General features: G+C 36.5%; 1 protein-coding gene across 5 annotated transcripts in view; it reads left to right on the forward strand.

The window, feature by feature from the left end:
- Window positions 1–25,188, forward strand: part of RBMS3 (RNA binding motif single stranded interacting protein 3) — a 698,917-nt gene that overhangs the window by 188,473 nt on the left and 485,256 nt on the right. For all 5 annotated transcript variants that reach the window (XM_015281782.4, XM_015281784.4, XM_015281783.4 and 2 more), the window contains exon 4: window positions 19,524–19,697. In XM_015281782.4, the coding sequence (XP_015137268.1) occupies window positions 19,524–19,697 (174 nt within the window). The remainder of the gene's footprint in view (window positions 1–19,523; window positions 19,698–25,188) is intronic.

The following is a 25,188-nucleotide window of genomic DNA, read 5'->3' on the forward strand; positions in this document are numbered from 1 at the left end:
ACCAGTCACCAATTTGATTCTTTTGCCAGCCAAATAAGGCAGCATAAATCAGGCAGTATGAGTGTCGAGGAATGCACATTTGGGACCTAGCCAGATCTTATGTAAACCTAACAGCAATATATTAAATCCATGGCCAGAAGAGATTTGCAGTTCTCCTTTCAGTACAGCATCTCCTTTCGGCTTTCTGCAATGTGGTGAGCATAGAGCTGAAATACTCCAGATCTGATTGCGGCCCCCCAGATATAGTGGTGTGGCTTTACAATGGCTACACAGTAAGTGAGGACTGAACAGGGTCTTTACTTTGTAATGTCTACTTTTATTAGGATTTTTCTTTAAAAGGCTCTAATGGGATTTACTTTGCTCCCATTGAATCAAACTGTTACTGACATTAGCAAAAGCAAGTTCAGGCCCCAGTCAGCTTTTTACTGTCGTCGTAAAGACATTTGTTGGTTTTCTTTCAGTGAAGTGGAGATAATTCATTTTTGTTTTCGGCATGTATTCCCCTTCATCTGCTTTTGTGTGTGTGTGTATGTTCTATTTTTGGGGAAAAAAAAAAAAAAGGCACCATTTCCTTATTTTGAAGTCTAACCTTTTTTCAGCAAGCATATACCCACACTGGTATAAGTGGGAAATGGGGACTGTGTGGCACCTTCCGGATCTTGGACTCACTGAATGACTATGGAAACAATTAGATTGCGTGATGCCTGAGGTGTCCTTCCTTTGGAAAGAGAACTGAACTGCTCTCTATCAGTAGGACTTAACACCCATTAAAAATTCTCCAAGCCCAATTTGACTGTCATTTTAGGAGGTGAAGTCAAGGATAGGCAGTAAAAGATCTTGCTGGGCAAAAAAGCAGCAGTTAAAAGCAAATAGATTAGCTAGATGCTAGAAGCAGAAGAGTGAAGAATGTATCTGCCACTGATGAGGTTTTGTTAGAGGTCTTGTAACAAATTCTGATCACTATACACATGAATCTTACGTGAGTTGCTATTGAATTGCCTTACATGAAAACAGGAGAAAAACTGAATTATTTGGCAGATTTCTGTTTCTTTCAAATGCAAACAAGAGAAGGACAGTATACACTGTCAAAATGATGGAATAAACCTGGAAACCAGGTACAGAGCATTTCACTGATATATGAAAACTATGAATGCCACATGGAAGGCTTGACTTCTTTCTCTCTCTAATTCTACCAGTAATAAAAGAACACAGACATCTGAATTTCAATAGAATATAAAGGCATTCCATAAAAGTTAAGTAATAGTTTATGTAAAAAATAGTCAACCTGTGGTATTTCTACAGGAGAATAATAGCTCTGGCCAGATTATGGTTATTATGACTATTACATTCAGCCTCTATGAAGATTTACATATACAAATAATCTGTTCTTATTTCTACATATAAATACATTTGAAAAAGGATTCTCTGCTGCTGAATAGCATTGCTCAGCTTTCCAGATATGTGTTACAGTTTGTTTTCGAAGTTATCTAAAATATTATCCTTAAGCTGGTGAACAGGATACCAAATTATAAAGCAATGGCTGACATTTATCATGTCTAAAACTATATATTTCCTTTTTCTTAATGTTTTCTGATAATAGCTGGAAGATATTCTTTGACTTCCTTTGGGGAAGTGGAGTTAAAATACATCATTCTAAAACAGTTCAGAATTGAAGAAACAGACGCTTGCAGTCATAACCTTTAATTCTGATTACTTTTAACTACTGTCTAGATGTGTCAGTTCCTCAGGTTGAGTGGGGGAGAGCAATGGAGAGACATGCTTGTGTAGGACATGATTGTGTATGCAGGACCTGGTCCACAAGGAAGGAGGATAGCTACAAAGCAGAGGTTATACCTGATTTGGTGGAGAAGTCAAAGGAAGGGCAATAGAGGATTTTTTTTTTTTTTTAAGGAAGGTCTGACCCAAGTGTAGACAACATTCAAGACTGTTTAGGAAACTAAAGAAACATTCTTGTCTGTCCCTAGAATCCCTTCCTCAAGCTTTTTGGCCTGCCTGCCTGCCACCAAAGAGACATACAGTGAAAAGATAATGAATTCATTCAGGAAGAGATATCCTCCTGCTTTTAGAGGATGGACAGAGAGGAAATTGGCCCACTGGAAGCCAGCAATTATGAGAGAACACAGAGACAGCAAGATGCTAATTCTGTAAAGAAATGAAGAGCTGCTATTCTGAGAATGAGCTAAGGAAGGGAACTGGAGCCTTTTCTCTCAAGGGTATTGTGAGTTCCTTCACAGGAATCTAGGGTTGGGGTCGACTTTGCTGAAGTGCAAGTATCCCCTTCAGTCCTGCAAGTTGTTCATCCAAAACACAAAACGTAGTGATCTAATGGAAGAATCAGAGCCTGACCACAAATGAAGCTCTTCTTCCCCCATCCACGCTACCCTTCATATGCCATGGGGGGTGTGGAGAATTTTTCGAAAAAGTGGTATTGCTAGCTGTAGAGAGGAAGGAATCGAGCACTTACCTGCATGAAATCTAATTGCATAGTAAATACTTTTTCCATCTCTTTTCACTTGTCCTCTTTCTGTTATTTCCTTTTTCCATCTCCTGATTTTCAGTCCTTCATATTCTCTTTCTTTTGTGTTGGTACGATTTCATCTGTCATTTAATTGTCCTGTTTCCTGCTCTGATTTCAGAAGCATGTGTAAATCATTTCACTAAATATATTAGTGCCCATGTCGCTGTGCTTTCTCTTCCAAATGACGGTAGTCCAGGGCCTGTATTCCACCTCCTGTCCCATACGAAGCAGTGCAGAAGAGGCTCCATCCCTCCCATGCTCTTGTAAGCACTGTGATACATGGGGTTTAAAGGCAAGTGCACATATCTATTTCCTTCCTGCAGCAAGTAAACAATTCTTTGGAAGCAACAATAATGCAGAAAAGGTTGTGCCTTGCCAAACCTTGAGACAGTCTCAGTATTTCTTTTCTGAAGAGGGGGAACTTATGAAAATATTGGTCTTCCTTAAGCCTCAGAAAAAATCCAATATTTTTATGATGACTGGTCTGAAAGATCTTGCTTTGCAGGATGCAAACAAAGAATCCCAGATTTCAGTCTGCAGGCAGATGGACCTTCAAGCAAAATTCCCTGCACAGCGGGGACATCTGTTACAATTTTGGATCCACAAACTTTAGGGATACTCAAAATTCAGCTATGGAGCTCAATCCTTAGCTAGACCCAGCAAAAGAAGTAAAAGGCAAAGTCAGTACTGTGCGATTTACTAAGGGCTGAAATAGTTTCTGCAGCAAAGTGGAACTATGTGGATTTAACCTCATGTTATGAGAGGGCATCTTTCTTGTTCCCATGGCTGGTGATCACCAAAGCACAGCTTGACATTCTTTCTTCTCCTCCTTTATCCTATTAGACCTGCCTGAGAAGGTGGGGGCAGTGATATGCGGTTTGGTTGAACCATATCATGAACACTGAACATTAGGAGTGTATATATATATATATTTACCTATATATCAATATATTTTTTTAACATAAATCTGTTCTTAAATTTTTCCATTGGCAAATTTTAATTGACTCCATGGAATCAGGAGACAGCACAGTTGTTTCCATTTATATTTGATACCTTCTTCATCTTCAGTTAGTAGTTAAAGTGTACCAAATCATTTTTTGACACTGGCGTACAGTGATTCAAATTTAAGACCAAAAAAAAAAAATCTATTATGTAGCAGGAATTCATATTCTTTCCTTTAAAAGTATTCAAAGTTTTCTGGAAAAACTAGGTGATGCTTCTCATGGCAGTAGTCGCAATTGGTGGTGATGCTATATTTGTGCAGACATTACATGTTGTTTTTAAAATGTTAGTGATTAGTTTGGATTTTTTTTTCTCTGAATAGTTAGTAATAATATGAGTCATTTAAGACCAGACTGAAGTAATTTGCCATATTTGTGACTCTTCAAACATTTATACTTTCTTTTAATCAAATTAATTCTTTCAGCAGTACTTCTAGATATGTATTGCTAGCAAAAATTAAGCTAGGGTCTCAAGGAGCTTTGTTTAGATGCTCACAGTGTGTTTTGCTTGGATAAATAGGACAAACACAATATTTGTAGGACTGTGTTGCTGGCATACCACATGCTATATATATATAGTTTTTAAATCTATCTATAGCCTCCCTGATCCTGGTACTTTTCTACATGAATTAGTACTACATTTGTAGAAGATACGAACAAATGTCTATAAATATTTTCCCCCAAAATATCCAGAAAATGCAAACTTAAAGGGAAGTAGAGCCAAAGTAATTTCTTTTTTTTTTTTTTTTTTCATTCAGGGAATATTTATGAGAAATATTGAGATATTTTCAGTTCTGCTCTGTAAATTTATCTTAATATCTAAGACTCTGTTATCCCTAATTGCTAGTGTCATAGCCTTTCCACAGTAGTGTTCATGCCAGCGAAGGCTTGGAAAAGCCATCTGTAATTTAAGATTTTATTTTCAAATTCATTTCACACAGTATACCTGGCAAGAAATCAAAGTGCTTCATTGTGTGGTCTTTCCACTGTCTACGCTATTTAACATGGCTATAGCTCTCTAACTCTCCTTGCTTTCCTTTCAGGGTTGATTTCAACCCTTTCTTCCCACAAATACCCCCAGATCTCTTTCCACGTGATTTGAACCTTTTCATCCAGGGGAAAAATATGAAACTACAGCGTGAATATTAATTTAACAGTTTGAATTTGTTCTCCATCTACAGCTTTCTTACTCAGGTACAACTGACAAAAAATAAAAATAAAAAAAATTCACATCTAGAGATGTTGGACTGATCCTTCATGGCATTACCTCATGAGAAAAAGTTGATATACTTAGCTCCTCTTTGTTTCTCATGAGCTTGTGGTACCACTAAAAGGAACAACAGCAACAACAAATGCTAAAAAACAAACAAACAAACAAAAAAAAAAAGATCAACAATTTGTGTATTATTGAGAACAGACACCTAGAAGAACTTGATTATTTTATGACCTTCAGGGAATATTTAGTAGAAGAAACTTACTGGTTATCACTTTGACATAGAAAGTACTTCATCTATTGAATAGTTAATGTTAAATGGAGTACCACTTGATTTTCATAGCTCTTAGTATTGCTTAATATTATTTGTCAATATTATTTAGAATGAGGAACGTTCTGCTTTTTAATTGTGCATAAGAATTTCCCTGTGAAAGCATTCCCAACTGCTTTCCTGCCATTTTTAGAGGCTTTGTCATCTGAGGGGTTCTTATTTTCATTTTTTTTTTTAGTTCATCATCTTTTTCCTCACTGATATTTCAGAAATTGGTGACAGATATGTTGTACTTTATAGGCTTTAAATTGTAATAGGAAGAAGGAAAATACTAGATTATGCATTAATTTGGAAAGCTAATTATTTAAGTGGAAGAATCACACAGAATCACAGAATGGCCTGGGTTGGAGGGGACCTCAAGGATCTTGAATCTCCAACCCCCCTGCCACAGGCAGGGCCACCAACCTTCACATTTAATACTAGACCAGGCTGTCCAGGGCCCAATCCAACCTGGCCTCGAACACGTCCAGGGACGGTGTATCCACAACCTTTCTGGGCAGCCTGTTCCTTAAAGTACCTTATCTCTGGGTGTTTCTAGTTGGAAAATTGCAGTGAGAGGTCTTTTTCTAATGGAATATAAATATATGGTAAGGTGACAATAGTACGGACTAACAAGTGTATGTTTGAGAGTAAGCATCAGCACATTCGGATTTTGTAGTGACAATAAACATGTAACTGTGCATGGGAGATGGCTTTCCCTTTGAATTTTTTTACAGTGCTGCTGCTCAGTTTGTGACTTCAGCATGAATTCATATTCCTTTGTTAATTTCACGTGTCTACTCAACCTACACAATCTTGTGACTGTTCTGACTTTTTTTATAAAAATAATCATAAAAATGCTACGTGAACCTTAGGGAAACTTAGGACCAACCTGTAACATGAATATTCAAGTTTTAGTAGTCAAAAAGTCCGATTTCTTCTCAAGAATATTATAAATTTATGGGTATCTCAACATAATTAAAAAAAAAAAAAGTTTATAGCAGCCATACTTTTAAAAACGTACGTTCATTCATGTTGGGCATTTGGGTACTGAAGATTTGTTGGCCATTATTAATCTTAAACTGTTTTACAGCCAATTTTATCTTGTGCTTTAACTTGTTATTTGTCTTATGAAAGTCAAATTATAAGGGTATAAATTTTCAGATGAGAGTTCTTCATATATTGACCACACTTTAAAATGTTAAAAATATCTCTGAATAGAGAGAAGTGAAAAAGTTTTCACAGAAATGTGTGCAGATGAGTGAAGAGAGGAATGGAGGACATGTTCACTGAAGCACCTAAGATTTTAACAAATACTCTGAAGTTGGTCATAATTTTACACGTAGATACAAGTTGCCTGGTTAGGCTTACTGTGTCTGCAAATTCTTGAAGATTTAAAGGCAAGCGTGTTATAATTCAAATTGCACAATCATTTCTTTTGCATTTGCTCACCATTTTTCATTAAAAGATGTGTTGGTTTTTTTTTTTTTTTTTTTTAACAAGATACAGTGGGTCATCTTTTGGACAACCTAGCCTTAACAGAAAGTAAGTAAAAATAGAAGAATGCTTGTGTAGAAGAATATTGAAGAAAAAAGTGAGACAGTTACATACTTCAGTTGTTTGTTCTTGTTGTTAAACACTGTGTGTGTAGACTTCAGCCATGATAATATTTCTTCCAGAAAGTAGGGGACATAATGAATGTGTGTACTTTCTGCAAAAAAATGAGTTTATTAAAAGAATAAGGTCAATAGGGCTCCTCACAGTTTGAAACACCAGCACGCACAGTGGTGTGTGCATACAAGCACTACTGACTTCCTTGAAGTACAAAAATTTTTGCACGATGAATATTGATTGATTGATTTTTAAGTAATAAAATGCACAAGAGAGATAAATGAATAATCCTTACAATCTGTTTTAGAGATTAGCATAGCGGAATTCTCTTGTAAAGATCAAACAGGGCCATATGCACCCTCTGGTTTTGACTGCTGTATCACAGTGATTGATGCAGCAAGGCCATATCAGACCATTAAACATCTCTTGTTCCATGAGCCATTGCTAAATGCTTCAGAACAAGGTGCAAGATATCCTGTAGATAATGAGTGGAATATGCTTCCCAGAGAGTATTAATCTTCCCAGTCTTCTTTTATAGCCTGCATCAAACAACAAAATCTTCCATTTCATATCTAAGTCTCCATCTATATTTTCTTTCAAAGAAATACAGTATTTGTCTTCAGCACAGGTTCTGTGCTGTTAGATATTTAAGCTTTATAAATGAAAATCTGTGAATAATTCTAGTAATATAATGAATCCACTGGGCCTCAGTAGACTTCCTCGTGTGCTTACATTTACATATATGCATGAGGATCTTGATGCAAAGGCACCTTACCATCTTGAATAAACATCTATCTCTTAAAAGAAGTTTCTTAAAGTTATCTGTTTTTTTTAGATGAATGTTTATCAGAGTCGTCAAACTGTATGATTCTGACATTAAAGAAACAGATAAACAGCATTTTTGCTGCTTCATCTAAGAAGTTTGCTGTTCTTTGTTCATCTAGACTTGATCCATGAACTGAAATGTTCACATGTAATTTGTGTTGCCATAACGGAATTCTACCACATATAGAGCAACTAAATTCCTTTGTATTTCATCTTAAATTTGAGGATAAGCTATCTATCTATCTATATTTAGAGAGAAATGTTCTGCTTTTCAAAATTAAGTTTTCAAAATAAAAATAGTTTTGTATAAACCAATTGTTTTGCATTAATAAATAACTTATCTTGCAAATTTGTTATGAATTAATCCTTTTCTGTCTCAAGTTAGCTCTTAGGCAATAGCAAAAAAAGAATATGCATATTTTATTATTTTGATCTATGTTTATCATTCTTGTTAGATAAGTCTAGTTAGGAAATATATATATTCCTAAACAAGATGTAACAATTGGTAACCTCAGATCTTGGTGGTTTTAGCGTCTATTCAGTGTCTAATTAATAACTCATATTTTGTTAACAGGTTGACAATGCCATCAAATATTTGAGTGGTTTATCTCTAAATATTCAATTGTGCCACAACATCTGCGAACAATTTGAGTGTAATGAGAGTCTAAAACAGACATTTCAAAAATTATAGAGCTGGGAACATAAATATATTCAGTCTATAGAATATGAGATAAAGTTTTCTTCCATATTTAAGCTATAGAATATCTTTTCTTTATTTTCTGTGAGGTTCACCCATGTTACGTAAAAGAAAAATCTTAGCAACAACCAGTTGAGAAAAAAAAAAAATGAAGTTTCCCCCTTAAATTAGTCTTTGGAGTTTTCTATAGCAAGCCTAGGATACAAGTGAGCATTCTATTTATTTTTTTATTATCTCTTTCTGCTACGATAATCTTTCTAACTAGAAAACCTATAAAATACCATCCTAACCATGCTACTCTGCTAACTGTATTTTTGTTAATTGTACAAACAGCTTCTCATTTTTATCTTTATAAATTAAAGGACAGCTTCACAGCATTTCCCACCTGACCTTCCATGTTAAAATACATAGACAAATGAGATGGAGTGAAGTTCTATTATTATTAATTAACTGTTTGTCCTCCCCATGTTATTTTCCCCATCTTCATTTTTTGCATGTGCTTCAGTTTTGTTAAATCCACCTTGTTCATGGTTTTATTAGCTTCCTTAAAGTACTCTGCCAATAGATTTAAATGTCATTAACATCTTTTCTTTATTTCACTTAATTACACTTACATGTATTTACATGAATTGCTGTAAAACCCTTGGTATATCTTGCTGTGTTTCTTGCAAGTTATAATAGCTTTCATTCTTACTATATGTCTGGAACAAAAACTGCTGGTAGGGAAGTTACTGCAAGTGTTTGCAACTCGGAGGTTAGCTTCTTCCCATTATCCAGATTTTTTCATTAGTATATTGAAACTGAGTTAGCTTAAGAGTTTTATTTTTTTTGTTTCCAAATCTGGTATTATATTTGGCTTTCAATTCTTAGTCACTGCCCGTTGTCTCATCAATTGTTTCTGGCTTCTCAGAGATTTCTGGAGATCCAGCATCTTAACATGACTGGGGATTAATAAACTTCTTTTTTTCTCCTTTCTATGGATTGGCAAATACAAAGAGTGTCTCTGGTCATGGATGGGATTTTGCAGTTGAGTCTTTTCTATTATCTTTCTTTTTTCCTATTGGATTTCCACAGATTCAGTGTTTCTCCACTGTGGGCAGTGGAGCTGGTGCAAGCTCAGTACAACACACTATGGATGTGCTTGAGGTTTTTGAAAGCTGGTCTATTCAATACACTATTTTTAATAATGTTATGATATAGCGATCCGTTTATGTTTTCATTTGAGTTTTGGTAGAATAATAATGATACATGACTTAGAAGTGGAGAGTAAAGATCGTTTCCTCTCCTGAAGTTTGCAAAAGAGGAAACAGTAATACTGCCATTCCAGAGACTGGGAAAGTGCTTTGGAAAGTTTTGGTCACTCAGGAAGCCAACTTCAGAGCTAATGGTAATTTTGTTTTCCTCTTTAGGTGTAAGTACTTTTTATTTTTTTCTCAAGCATAATATGCACTATTCTTTCCTTTTAGAGCTATACCCATTAATTTTACATCTTAGTATCTATAGAACATTTCACTACATACTACAAGCTGCACTTGAATAATAACGAAGCGAAGTGCAGGTGATTCTTGGAGCTTTAAAAATATGTCTTAATTTGAACAAATAATGTATCTCTTAAAAATATCTTGTAGCAGTCTTCATAGTTATTCCCACCAGTGGATCAGGACTCTGTTGGTAGATAATAGCGTAATTAATGTGGTAAGTCTCTGTACAAATCTTGTTTATATTACTGTTTTTTCCTGTTTCTGTCACAAGGTAATGACACCTGTATGAGTGGAGAAATACAATGTACAACCAAATATGCTGTACGGAAATTTTTCCTGAAATCTGTATTCTGAGCACAGGGTTGCAGAGTACTTTCTACTGACACAAAAATAGGAAACTTTTAATATAACTTTTTAAAGAAATTTCTATGCTAACTGTATTAGTTTAATTTGCTTTTAATCATCTAGCATTTTTAGACCAGCATTCTTAGAGTGTTAAGAAATTCTATCCCTCCTTAGGCTTTGGGTATGCAGTCCTCAGCTCTAGAAAGAATTGTATTCACAAAGCAGAGTTTTGAAACCAGTTGGGAAAAACATGACAGAAGTTTACTTCTGCATTCATTTCACGTCTTGTCTTGTGAGAAGCAGGCTCAGAAACACAAAACAGAAAACACAGATGAGACAAGGTAGCATCTGTTTATTCTTGGTGCCTCTTGCTGTGGCTTCTGGTCATCTCCTCTCTTGTCGTCTGTCTCTGCTCCTTGTCTCTCATCTGCTTCTTGCAACTTGAACATGACTGCAGTATTTCTATTTTAAAATTGAGATGACAAACCCCTAAGAGCCCAGACAAACTTCTGGGGATAGGAAAATGTGCTGTGGTTACAACAGGGAGAAACAAAAAAGCAGAACTTTCCATCTTTTTTTCCTCTTTCCTGTCCTATTTATGATAAACTTCAATAGGAAGGAGCTGAATCTTCTTCATACAACTGAGCCCTGGAGCAGAAAAATCCCATAGGCTGTGCTGAGTTGTTCCCCTAGCTGACAGTTTCTCCTAAACAAAGATGTGCATCTCTGCATGCCAGGCTCCATGGAGCTCAGCTGGATTTCCTCTCTTGAGGTTCCATGGTTTCTCTCTGTTGATCCACCAGTATTCAAAAGGTCTCTGCCTTCCACCTTGAGTCCCTCAATGTGTAATTTATTGGGAGGATTTCTTCTCAGCATTGTAATCTCTTGAAAGTTTACAATATTTTTAGATCTGTGTGATTTTCTTACTGCATGACGCTTGCTGAAATGTGAGAAATTTTGATTTTGTTAGTGGTGACTTTATTGGGGTGCTAATTCATAAGCATGGCATGCTAATCTAAAATACCTGTAACATGGCCAAAATGCCAGTCAGCCAGTAGAACTTTTGATCTGTAGCTGAGAAGATTGAAATGAGTTTTTTGTACTTTGAAGGAAGGGTACTATGACAGGAAGGATATTTATTTGCCTTCACGTGCCTACACATAAGTAAATGCTTTTTTATATAATTAGAAACATTTGATTGAGTTTATGTAGAGGGAAGTTTTCTTTTATGATCTGGTCATATGATAACACTGTACACAGCAGACATAAATGCAGGAGAGAACAGTGTTTAACTTGCTAATAATCTACAGGATTATTTAGATTTTAGTAGTCTTTTGCTACTTTTCTTTTCCAGAGGAATAAAAGCAAAACAAAGTGAAATCTCATCAGCTAGCTTGTCTCTTGACAATAAAACATTGTCTCTTAAGTGTTGTCTTTCATATTTGGAATTTTAATGTCATTTTTCTTGGCATTTACTGACTTCTTCATGAAATCTGTACCTTTGTATTGTCATATCCTGGAAAACCAGACTTTGCTAAACTGAATTCAAATAGCTTATACTCCCCAGTTATAATTGTCATATACCTGTTAATTAATTAGTGGTATCTTTATCTCTCTAGCATGAATGGCTAAAGCTTAAGGGAAAAGAAAGTGGCTTTTCTAGGTAACTCTGTAGACCTGGATGCACATTCATCCATTCTGTATTTGTTACTCGATAGATAACTGGGGTAGCTGAAATTGGTTTTGAGTACCCTGAGAGCTGATCTTGGATACTTTTTTCTTATTTTATTCTTCCGTTTATAGTTTATTCTGCTTTCTCTTTTATTTTTCATATTTTCTACTGAAGGCATGGAATGGTTGGACTATTACTTTTCTAATAGATTTGCTGAGTACTAGAAAAGCTAGTGAATATTAGCCTTTTTACATTCAAATGTGTCATATACAATATATATGGTTCTATGAATATTTTACTTGAGTGAAAGGCCTGTAGACTTTGCCTATAATTTCACTGAGTAAGAGAATGCTCTTCATTTCTGGTTTTCCTGGATATTGAGTTTGCTTCCTCACTTCTTAAAATGTTCGTAGAACATATTCAGCTGAACTGAAACCTTTGGTCAGTCTTTGGTCAGTAACAAAACCATGTTAATTTTTTCTGTTCTAAAAAAAGCTTTATCCATTCAATTTTTTGACACTTACTTCCCCCTCCTTTGTTCTTTCTGTTGATGCTTCAATGGCTATGTTGCATGTAATGTCCCTCAAGTAATCAAATATGTTGATGCTTAACAATAAATAAGAATTCAGACATTATACTGTGGAATAAGTAATATTTTTCCGGGTATTACTTAATTGTTGAACTTCAGATTGGAATTATTATTCCATGGTCAGAGAAAATGAGTAGTTTTATTGTCAAGAGAGCAGGAGCCTTTTCCCCAGTCAACTGTGAAACAATTTATGGGAGGAGTGTTTGTTTCCCCAGCACAAAATAAAAATTGTTTGCAGGGTATTGTAGCTAAAGGCAGGACAGATAAATCACACACCTGCAAAACTCCTAGTATACAATAGATATAACATTACAGGGAAGAAATCATAGCTTTGATAAATGTCCTAATCCCTCAGTGAGGCTTGCAGAAACATGCAGGTCCATCCACATGAGTTAGCAGTAGAGTGGTACACCAGATAGCTTTGCAGGATTTACAGAATTCTTCCCAGTGGCCAAATGCACTTCACAATTGCAGTGTGTTCAGTAAAGTAAGCGTTTTGTGGATTAGAAGAGCTGTAGTATGCATGTGATGTTGGAATCAGTGCTGTGTCTGTTTTAACTGAGGAAAGAAATCTGACTTTTTCTCATTTGGTAGGATTATAGAGGTGGTTTTGTGCCATGGATGCTTTTTGGTTGTTCTTAAGCATCCTTTTTCCCTGGTACGCATGTCTGGATTGCTTTGGTCAGTTAATATTGCAGACTTGTGTAAATTGTCAGCCAGGTGTTACTCTTGGGATTGTCTAAAAAACATTGTACGTTGCAGATCTAGTGAGAGGAAAATCATTTTGTATCCATCCAAGACAGTGGTTGATTTATTGCTCAGGGAATAACTCAATATACATATAGTAAACCGATATATCAGGAAAAAAAAAAAAACATTAAGATACTGCAGAACAGAGTGAAACATACCTCTGGGTACAATAAAGGGAAAGGGAATTCAAGTGTCAATGAAATAATTATTTTTCCCTCTGAAGTATCAAAAACTAATGAGTTTAACAAAAGATGATAGCTGCCTATAAAAGTCCTAGTTTAGCAGATGGGCAAATGCTAAAATCAGTCATTAATCGGTAAAGATCTTAAACTTCTACTTCAGTCTGCAGTACATTCCACGTTTAAAAAATAAAAATAAAAAATTAAGGCATAGATAAAAATGGTTCATTGACTTACAGCCAAAGGGGTATGAGAGCCCTCTCTGCCTGGGAATGTGATCTTAGGAAATGTTACATGTTAAAAATATTTTTCAATATGATACTTAAATATCTGCAATGCCCATTTGTCTGGTGTAAAAAGTCTGGAGTAAATTTAAGGGTTGCCACTGTGTTTTATTTTCAGAAGGTAATTACTTAACAACCTACCATTAAAGGGTCATATTCAGTGTCCTTCTGAGGTTAGCATGACTTAAATTTCTCACAATAGATTGATTAAATAATAATCTGAACAGGGGAAACCTTGACATCTTCCATATCCTTATTCCTTTCAAAGCAAAGAAGGCGGGGACTTGGAGTCAAGGCATTCAATATGAATTCTGCCTAACAACGCACCTTTTGGTCCCAGTTTACTTTTTACAATAACCTAATTCAGATCAAATAAACAAAACATAACTTTTAGTAAGTTCTTTGCCTCTTGGCACTGATGTGGATGGTAGAACAGTCAAAAACTGGGCTCTTCATGTCCACTTCCTGGAACTGTGACATCTTCGTATTTTTTCAGCTCCTCTGTTCACTCTCTGTAACTACAGGATCAGTGTTTCATAATTTGCACAGGAAAAAGTGCTTTTAGGATTCAAGTAGCGGTTAAAAGAACAACATGAATTACAATGTTGAGTCACTGGAAATGACAGCAACTCTAACCAGGAAAGTGTGAAAACCATATATATTTTGTTTTCAAGGCAGAACTCTGGGGAAACATAACAATGACAGCTTTTATTTTTTTTTCCTTTTTTTTTTTTCCTAGAATGTATTTCTCAGGAGTTATTTAGATAATTTGAGATCTATCCTGAAAATCCTCTCAGCTTTGCATTTCTTTGGGGCACCATCTCTAGAGAATTCAGTTGTGCTGCCAGCCAAGGTTCTGTCTAGTGAGAGCCTGCTGTTCAGAAAGCCCATAGGGAGCAAGAGAAGGGGGAGTACAGATAGACTGGATCCTCTGTGTTTTGGCCTGCTGTGGGCTCACACTTGTTGCTCTTGGACCCACTGGATGAGCTGTAGCTTTACATGTATGCTGACATATGAAATATAACTTCACCATTTCTGTGGTTTTAGTGGAATGCCATTTCTCTCATTTTGTCCTGTTTTTCCAGGTATAATGTATTGAGTTCCAGTCCCACGTCTGGAAAAGCAATGTTTCTCTTAAAATTTGGTCGTGTCTCTGAAGGTTTTTCGTAAAGGTTATGAGACAAACTTGATAAACTCAAAATTTGCAGTGGCCAAGTATTAACATCTCAGTTCTTACTGGAACAGAAGGAATCTGGTTCTAGGCTATAAAAGATTAGCAAGAAATAGTGAGAGATTACGTTTGGAAAATTAACCTCACAGAACTACCCTTTCCTCATATTGAGAAAATACATTTTCTGCAGTATCTGCACTGTTTGGTTTTCATAACAATAATAATAATAAAAAAAACAACAAAAACCTAAAACATTCTCTCTCTTCAGTTTTACAATCACCACAGTCTTGAAGGTCTCTCAGGTAGATTTCATGATGAGCTACCTTCAGTTTTGGTTTGCCAGTTTCATATTTTCTCTGAGCAAGAAAACAAATGCATCATCTTAGTTCATGCAATAATGTTTCAGGGCAGATCTTTTCACTTCTGACTCTTCATGGTTATAGGAAAATTTTGATTTCTATGGAAACAGTACTGTTTTATAAAGCACCCAAACTTTTAAGAGCTCAGGGTTGCGCTTTGCATCATGGTCTCTTCTAGATACAAGCATATAGAGTTCTAGCCAACAGCGTCTCCAGCAGAGCTATTTCTATGCTTAGCCTTACTCAGCTCTTGTAATCACTTTAACATCCGAAATAGCATATTGGAGGGATAAGGGGAAGTACATGGACAATGTTTCAAACACAGTTCTTTTCACACACACACACACACACACACACACCAACATACAAACAACAACAACCAAAAAAAGCCACCAAGAAAAAGACACAGCTGAAGACAGAACCATTTTGTAATCAAAATCCAAGGTACTGGAGACAGCTCAAACTATGTGGGCTAAGAAAATGACATCATGGCTCAGGGAAGTTGCTTTTAAAAGATGATGTAGTGGGAGGCTGAATTTTGTTTTACACTCCTTTCATCCTACTTGTATTTTTATTCTTTTTAAGACAATGCAACCGGAGAGGTAAGCTAAGGCAGAATAATTTTGGAATATTTGTCATAAGGTTGTCTGATAGATGCAGTCAGTCTTGCATTTGAAGTGACGTAAGACTTGAGAATTAGGACATATAGATGTTAGTTTTCTGCAATATGTTGCTACATTTAAAAAAGAGATCATGTATATGATGACATGAAGACTTCTAAGTTTCCATCAGAACTGTTTGTTTCTCCGTCCTAGTCAATGGTATGAATTACATGCAAATAGGGAGGAGTTGCAGAGAGTTCTTATGTCTACTGCTGAAAAAGCTGGAAACGGTGCACCAGTCAAAAATTTTTCCACTACTTCGCATTTATCCAGTGCTTTAAAGATAAAAGTTCTCCATAAATATTATGTTTTAGTCTTCCATTCCTAGACTTCCCACATCAGCTATTAAAAGAACTAAGAGCTGGAAGCAGTTAAGCTGAAGAAATAGTATTAATTCTAATAATACTTTGCACTTTCCTCATGCTTATGTCCAAAAATGTTCAAAACTTCTGTAAACATGAGGAAAAAAGGTGATCTGGAAGTTTTTTAGAAAAGATTGCCTATATCTATAAGCCAGAGAAACAAAGGCACAGATAAAAAGGTTCCTATTTTAAAATAGGCTTAGATATTCAAATTGTACTGATCTCAATTTTAGATTGAATCAGACTTTAAGAGTTTAAAGGTACCTGATTGACTTTCTCAAGGAAAGAAAAATCACTCATTTTGTAATATTCGTTGTTTCTGGTAAGTCATAGAAAGGATGGCAAAGTTCTGTTTAGTTACAGTCTGATAGTTTTCTGCAGAAATTTTCAGAGAAAAGATGATCAGGTGGTTCCAAGTGATGACCTAAGGGATGTCAATAAGACAAAACTGTGGGCAGAGGTGGTAATAATTTTTGTGAGTAATTGGTGGAGCTGGGGGGGGGGGGGGGGGAATGATTCAGCATTTGAGAATACACTCAAACCTTGTTTGCCATGGATCTGGCCAGTTTATGACAAGTTGGTGTTTGCTAGCTGTTAGATACTCACTAACCTGCTCTTTCACTAAACTCATCAAAAAGACGGGGAGAAAATAAGGTGGAAAAGTTCCTGGGCTGAGATAAAGCCAGGGAGATCACTCGTCAATTACTATCGTATAAAATGGACTTAACTTGGGGAAAATTAATTTAGTCCATTGCCAAGTAGTGAGGAACAAAAATTCAAGCAGTACTTCATCCCTACTCCTGTTTTCCAGATCTAGTTTTGCTTGTGGCTGCTCACGTTGTCCCAGCACAGGTTCTCTCCACAAGCCACATTCCTTCAGGGCACTTCATCTGGCATGGCTTCTCCTGGCTTGGCAACACACAGCTCCTCAAACATTCACTGTATGGTGTGAGAGGGTGGAAGAACACAAAGGAGCAGCAGGGTTTGTTTCTGTGCCCATATGTAGCATGAGAGGTTGATCTGTGCCTCCTGCATGGGGGTAGAGACAGGAATGTGTTTGGTGTGACACATGAGCACAGGTGGACATAATCAGGTGAATAATAATCACTAGAGCTTGTGTGTGCTTTCACATCTCATCAGCCAGAGGTCACTGGTCCATATAACACAGACCTATCAGAAATAATAGGAAGGAGCAGAGCTATTGTCAGGATACAGTATTCATCCAGGGGTAGACTCCTCAAGAGGAGTTAATAAGCAGCAACACTCGAATACCTGATGTTTATAAAGGGGAGAAATGTACGTGTAGCAGAACATTATGACTAAAACTCTGCTTGATCTGTCCAAAACAAAACCTAGCCTTCATCTCTGATGTAGAAGCAAGTCTGCCAAGACCCAGAAAGAGATTTGTCTTTGAGGAGTGATCTGAAAGATAAGTAGAACGTCAAAGGAAAGAAAATACGGTTTCTGCTCCTTGGGGGAAAGAGGGTAAAAGGGGAAGAAAGAAAAGAAAAGGGGAAAAAAAAAACCAAAACAATGCATTAAAGCCCTTCATTTTTTTTTTCTCTAGCTGCAGCCATGGACTCTTTCCTTTGATATATCATGATTTAAATTCATACAATAAGATTTATTTCAAATAAGCCCCTTTAACTATAGGGGCAGATTTTTTTTTTTTTTTCTAGAGCCTTTTGTAAGAACAAAGTAACCACTTGTCACACACAGTGACTAATGAGAGTTTAGTGTGGGTTTTAGTGTTCATTCATATGCTTTGTGTTCATCTAGTCGTAAGTTAAATCTTTAGAAATCACACCGCAGGAACCCTTCTCTTAGGGGTGGGGGCGGGAGGTGAATCTGTCCAGATATTGAGAACTGTTGAGCGGAAACTGCTCTTTTCAGGCTTCCTAATCGGCGGTACAGGAAATAAACACATGCAGGAAGTCATTTGGCCTTTTCTTGAACTTCAAGTTTATACAGCAGTTGATATCTGAGGCAAACTTTGTCTACTTAAGCTTCTGAGAATTAAATAAATTTGGCATGTTCAGCAAATGCCAATGTGGCATCTGCTGTTGTAGTTTGTACAACCAGCTCATCTAAACATAGTATAAAAACTGGGGTGATCATACATTTTTATATATAAATGAAATATACATACATTATATATGTCAAATGTGTTCTTAAATCCTTTTGTTAAGTTTTCTCTCTCCCCTTTTCCTTCCATTTCAATAATCCTATCCCAGAGAAACTGAGCTGAAACTCTGAAATGAAACTGAAAGTCATGCTGATCTACAAAGCTGCTTTCTCTGTTTCTGCATCAGACTCTGCTCCCCTTTTATCTCATTATCATTCAGGACTAAGGATAGACTTGAACATGGTATTTTACACAGCCCAATAGTGGCCCGTATCAGTATATGGTTCATGCTATGTATATCTCATAGAAAAGCTGTCCTTGAAAGGAGGATAAAAATAAACAGAGCCTTATTCTTGAATATAGTTAGTGAAATTGATTGCGTCAATTTATTAACAGGAACTTAGGTTTTCTGAGAAGAATTATTTGTGTTCACATCTATAAAGCTTTCACTGTAATATTACTAAGGTGAAGGCAAGCTTTAAAAACAACTATTCTGGGGTTATAATAATTACAATTGATTGGTGTGAATTTGCATGGGATCTTGAGAACACCTTTGCTAAGAAAAAAACAGCAAAAAAAGTCAAACACACAGGTAAAATGAGAACACTGAGGAAGAAATGCATCTTTATGTCTTTCAAGAGCAACATAAATATCTGCTAAGTGGCATTCATGTTGAATGCATCTTCTATTCTTATTTTATAATTGATTTTTTTTCCTGCACTAATTAACTGTCTTATCAGTACAAATATTTATCGGGTTATGTTTGCTTGTTTGTTTTTTGGCTTGTTGTTGTTGTTTTGGTTTTCACAAAAGGAGGAGTAGAAGCTGGAAAACTCAGCTAAAATAAAACAAGACCAGAGAAAGCAGAAAGAATGTAGGTGATGACACTTGCAGTCTGGGACATTTTCAACAGAATTTACTGAGTTAACTTAAAAAAAAAAAAAAAAAAGAAAAAAGAGTTAAAATTTGGTGTGTTTTTTCCCTTCAAATTAATTCAATTAATTCAAAAGTGTTGTGAAGTTTAGATTATTATGTGTGTGTAACTAGCGGTAGTTTTGTAAAGGTTTGATCTTTCCTACCTACCAGATAGATTCCTGATGTCTTGAATGACATCTAAACGTTGTCTCCCAGTCATCATTTACCATGAAATAGCCTTTGCTGACTAGCTGTTTCACTGACATCTTTAAAGAAGTGAATTTTTTGCTTTTTCTAGTTCCTTACGGAAATAATAGAAGTCTGTTCCATACTATGTAGCAGTATGTTTACACAGAATGACAATGTGTAGCTGTATTGTTTGTATTCTACCTTAAAAGTTGTTTTTACATGGCATTTCTTTCTTTTTTGATAGTCCAGCTCTACAGTGAGAACGTACCAAAACAGTAAATCAAGAGTCACCATGAGCCCTGGCTTTAGCAACCAGTGGAATAGCAGCCAACCTGCTTGGAATACATACACCTTCCCAAGAGCAAGCTTGCACTACCAGTCCCATGCTAGCTACACCTACTGTGCTGGACATCCTACTGTAAGTAATGAACTTTTTTTTGCAACTCCCTGAATGAGCTGTATGACTCCTTGGGAGGTAGAGGTGCTCAGGGCTTGATGGTTCAGCATGCTCTGACAGCATTTCTGTCCTATGGTAGTCAGGACAGCTCTTCTGTACTAACCTTAACTCTGGAAAATATTAGAATGAGTCTAAGGCATGAACAGATGAGAAAGTTTAATGTCACAATAATATATATTGTTTTGTGCATGTAGCAAGTCCTCTCCTTGCATAAAAGTACTGTGGTATGCTATCGTTTCAATGTCAGAGATGTGTGTTGGAAGAAGGTATTAGTAATGGCTTCTTTTTTGTTTCTAGCAAGTCTGTTAGATTAATGAATTATTCTGTTTCAGAGATTTTAAATTGTACGGATGAGTCAGTGATGGAGGGCAACTCTTCTTAGCACTAGCTTTTTTTTAGTGTTTGCTACTCTGTCATTGACAATCAGCAGTGAATGTGCAAGTTTGTTGCTAGGCAAAAACTACTGGTTCTCTGTAATCTGCATGAACTGGTGGCCAAAAATAATGAGGAGGGGATCTCACTGTTGTTGTGTTTTTTAATTTGACAGCTGTGAAAGAGCCACAGCTGAAAGCTGGTGGTGGTTTTTGTCATATTTGTGTAGCAAACTGCTGTAGTAGAGCCCTTTTGGTTCTTTTAGTTCCTGATTTTGAAAGACTTGACTTAACTGGGAAAGACCTCACTAAGGTAATCAATCTTTGCTTTTTACTCTCTACTCTTTTTGTTGTTTTAATACTTGGATTTGAACTTAGTTTTGGATATTGTTAGTGTATCCTTTAAGAATCTCTATCTTAACATCCTGTCATGTATGCAATGAAACTTGTCATCCTCTAGTGAATATGCAGAAAAATGGGGGAAAGAACAGGTTTTACTCTAGATGGAAAAATGTGTAATGCAATCTTGTTGCAGCATCTCTGTGATCTGATTTAGTTCTGCTACCTTACCTACCAACACACTTTGGGCCAGAAATTTGGGTTAGGAATTTTCTGATGTATTGACATGGTATCTCAAATACAGGAGAGGAATACATTTGTAAAGTCTTATCTCTTCTCTGAGCTGGTGAGATCTCAGTGAATTAAACATCCCTATGGACTCTGCTGTTTGTTAGTTCCGTTACAGTGTCATTGAAAGTGGAAAAACTATTGTGAAGGGAAAGACAGTATATGGCATCAGAAGAGCACAGATATTTTCCTGGTTTAGAATAATGCCCCATAAGAGTCCCTGTGTAGCTTAATTTAACATAATGAACTATGTGTATTCAAGTCATTACCTGCTCCCTAACTTTGATCATTTAAAATAAACACTACTCTTAATGTGAGTCAAGCTTTGACTCTACTAAACCAGGCACGTTCAACCCACCAAGCAGCCCAGCCCTGGACACACACCCATCACTCAGCAATAATCAAAACATCACCCCCATCACCACCCTCTTTTATTCAGTGCAGCCCAGGCAAGCTGAAAGGTTGGGCAGCCATATACTAACCAAAAGAGTTGACAAGAAGAATGCTATACTTCTCGTGATAGGGCTTAAAAATGGAGATGTCTTTTGTATCCTTACAAATCGGAATGTCACGACACTGGAGTCTCTTCCGGGATAATTTCATAGTTCCTCTTTCCATTGTTTGGACTAGAGTTGGTGGTAACTGGAATCATTTTACTTGTACAATATTTGTTTTATTGAGCACCTTAATATGTAATCATTGGAAGTGATATTTCAATCTGAAAGTCAATTTATATGTTCACTGGTAATTAGAGATTTCAGAATACCCACAGTTACATAAATCTGTGTGCAGATAAGAAAAGACAAAAGCAAGTAGATGAGTACAAGGTGAATAACTGAAATTTTCAATTAATCCTTTCCTCAGTGTTCATGGGTTCAACAGGTTAGACTTAGAATGTGTCTTGGCTCTTGCTCATCAGACGGGAGCTACTCAGTAGGGAACTGGACTGGCTGTAAGGTACTGTAGCAGGTTGGCTGCCACTGCAGTGCCTACCACTGCAATCCTTCTTCCATACCTTCCTCGCTTCTCTCTTCTCGTATTGTTGAGGCCAGAAGTGGGGCCAGAGCAAGGCACACCAGCAAACTCAGCTCCTTCCTCCTCCAGCATCAAGTGGAGGTCAAGTTTCCCAAAGGAAGCACTACTCTGTTTGTTTGAATATCTATAGCAATGTATATGCTAAAGTTGGAAACAGGAATCAGACTAATTCTAACTAAGATATATTTAATCTGGGCTCAAATTAGCACTTCTGTGGCAAACGACAACAATAAAAGCTGGATATGGAGGAGCTCCTTTATTCACAAGTCTTCCCAGTGTAACATGCTCCACTGGATATCTGCTATTCTTCAGAGGATTTTATTTGCCCTCATCTGACACAAGTTCCCCAGGTAGGTTTTACTGCTGTATGAAGCTGTTTCTGCAAAACCTCCCACATGGAGTATGTCTGAAGATCCTTGTAGTTTCTTGATGCTTTGGAGGCTAACAAACTTATGAGTGCTTTGCAAGTTCAAGGCAGACGAATGTCAAGGAGTTGGATGTGGCTTTGAAGTGCTTAAAGATATTAGTCCCTGGAGAGAGAGCCAAGAGAAAAGCTTTGCATTTCTCTGCTGTTTGGAGACAAGCTGTAGGAGACAAGAAGAGATTCACGTTAATTGGGCCAAACGCAACTCAGAAAAAATCCTTGAATTCATTTTTTTCTAAACGAAAAAAAAATCATACGAAGTGCAGTGTTAAGATATCCTTATGACTAAGGCTGGTCCTAAAAATGTCTGAACCAAAGGCTTTGTTCGTTTTTTTTTTTTTCAATTAGACAGTACAGCATGCATCTCTCTTCCATAGCACAGCAACTGTTGATTAAAAGCAGTCTTTCTACCCCAGGAAAGACAAGAACAGGAAGTTTGTTTAAACAGTGTATGTTTTCAGCTTCTGGAATTATCTAAGAAAAAAAGAAACTGCAAATCATCACAGTCAACAGTGCACTGCAGTTTTTGAGCAAACAAAAAGATGCTAACTTCTAGCTATACTAGGAGGCAGGATATCCTGTAGGATCTGTGTACACTAATTTGAGTAATAATGTGATAGCCCTTACAAATTATATAACTACTTTTTTATATACTAGGGGCTAGAAATTCATCTGGCATTCACATGCATAGTCTTGCAGCCAGAAAAATACAGCATGTAGTGCTCAGAATAGGAGGAGACTCATAGCTATCTAACATGCTTTTGTATTGAACTTTCATCAGACGAGGAAGATAAAAAGGATATTTAAAAAAGTCAAAATATTTCTTAATATCTTAGCTGGGCGAGATAGCTACAGTCCTTTGACCACGTTTACATCCGTGTTTTTTCCAGCCTCAAAGACTCAATTAATTTCCCTTTCTTTGCATTTTGCGAGGACAATAGAGTTAATTCCCTGAACTGAATTTCTAAAAAATGACTGCTTAGATTAACTGCTGTTATTTTAAAGAAATGCATGTGTAAAGTCAGCAAACAAAACAGATACATCAGCAAGACCTGGTCTGCTTTATACTATTTCAGTTGAAATTGGAAGGGAGTCTCTTTTGTCTTGAATGTTCATGCAGCAAGGACAGCTATCCGCCACACTAATGGAGAAGTCAGACTTACAAAGGAATTTGTCAGCATGATATTCTTTGATGAAGCACCTAGTACCACTGTAGGCTGAGTTATCCTGAAGGGTTTGAAACCTTTTTCATAGGCCCATGAGACAATGAATTAGAACTAATGCATGTATTAATTTCTTCATTTGCGTACATCTCTATAGCATGTGTGGAGCTTTTGCATTCTTTATTTAGATATGCAACTCAGCATATGTAAGACTTTCCACTAGGGTCTATTCTGCACTCTAACGGGATTTGGTCATGCTCCACTAGATCAGTGACAGCCTTCAAAGCATGATTGGTTAAATCTGTAAAGTTATTATTTGGAGCTCTACAGATAATGTTTACAAGCTGTTACATCTGAGATGTCATATGTGGATCAGACAATCAGTTTACTTAGCAGTACTGCTGTCCCTGTTCCAACGCTCTATCCCCAGACATCTTTCTGCTAACTTCTTTAAATGTGTGATTGCTTCTGAAATTATACTGTTACTGGGAATGTGTAAAGCAGAATTAAAAAAAAAAAAAAGTGGCTCTCTGAAATGCTGCTGGCCTTCTTTCACTCACTTTTCTGAGCTTGGTTAGGATAGCAGCTTCTCAGCCTTATGAATCTGAAGACACAGTAGAAGGAGCTATGGTTACCTTTACATGTTCATGTTGACAACCTTGGACAACAGAATGCTTGGCTAAAATTCCTTCAGAATTATACAAGAAGATTCTAAATGTAGGGCTGGTGTTGGTTGTTGATCTCTAGTCTTCTAATATGATCCAGCTGTATGAAATTTAAGCCCAGTAAGGGATCAAATTCTTGTTAAGAGGTGTAACATTTTCAAAACCAGTTTTATAGAACAGAAATGAGACTCTCAGAAGTAATAAACTGATGTATACCAAATTCTTATGATAGACCATAAATTATGTGACCACACTGAAGAACAGGGCATGTTCAATACAGATACTGTAAGTGTCCTATTGAAAATATGCCCTTATTGCTCTAGAAATATAAATTAAACAGATCAGTGCTCCATTTATTTTATTTTCTTAATATCAGGATCTTTCCAGTGAATAATTTTGTTGTCCCTCTTTTTAGAGAGATGGTACATAAAGTTAAATGCTTACGAAGTATAACGCTGACAGCTACCCTTCACTAATTTCCAAGATATCTGTTTAAATGGAAGCTGTCATTTTCTGATCTGACTTGAGCCTCCTGCCTGATTCATTCTGTAATGTCACGAACAGTGGATTGTGGATTTGTGGCATAGAGCAAGTCTGATTAGAGATGAAGAAAGTTCCTTTTACTCATGCACATCCTCATAATCAGCTATGATGAGAAAGGAAATAAATAGCACAGTTGGTATAAGTTGGAAATATCTCTCTAAGAACCTCTCAATTTAAATTCTGAATTCTTGGTTTTCTGTCTTTAGCCTTAACCCTTTCTTAACTTCCAGGGTTTTTCATGTGAAATTCATCTCTACCATTCCTTAGCCAGTATTTTTTTGATGCTATCATCCATTGTCGGTATAAGAGCCAAAATTTTATCAAAATAGAAGAGGAGAAGGATGGAGAAACTGGTCCAGAGGAATGTATGCTGTTGCAGGACCACTGTGCAAAATGTGTGTAATGTGACTCATTTTGGTTACACTATTGCAATGCCCTAAGGGTAAGGGATGTGTTTTGATACGCTAAAGATGGTGATCACCTTATGGAGCATTGTCACATTCCAGCTCCAGAAGGACATCAGTTAATCTGGGGAAAGATGGGATGTGGGCTGAAGAAGGGGAGAAATAGTTCCCAACCAGAAGAAATAAATGGTTTATCACCAAAAGCTGTTTAATGGAATTA

Source organism: Gallus gallus, chromosome 2 (assembly GCF_016699485.2).
Source record: "Gallus gallus isolate bGalGal1 chromosome 2, bGalGal1.mat.broiler.GRCg7b, whole genome shotgun sequence".
In the NCBI taxonomy this organism is placed as follows: Eukaryota; Metazoa; Chordata; class Aves; order Galliformes; family Phasianidae; genus Gallus; species Gallus gallus.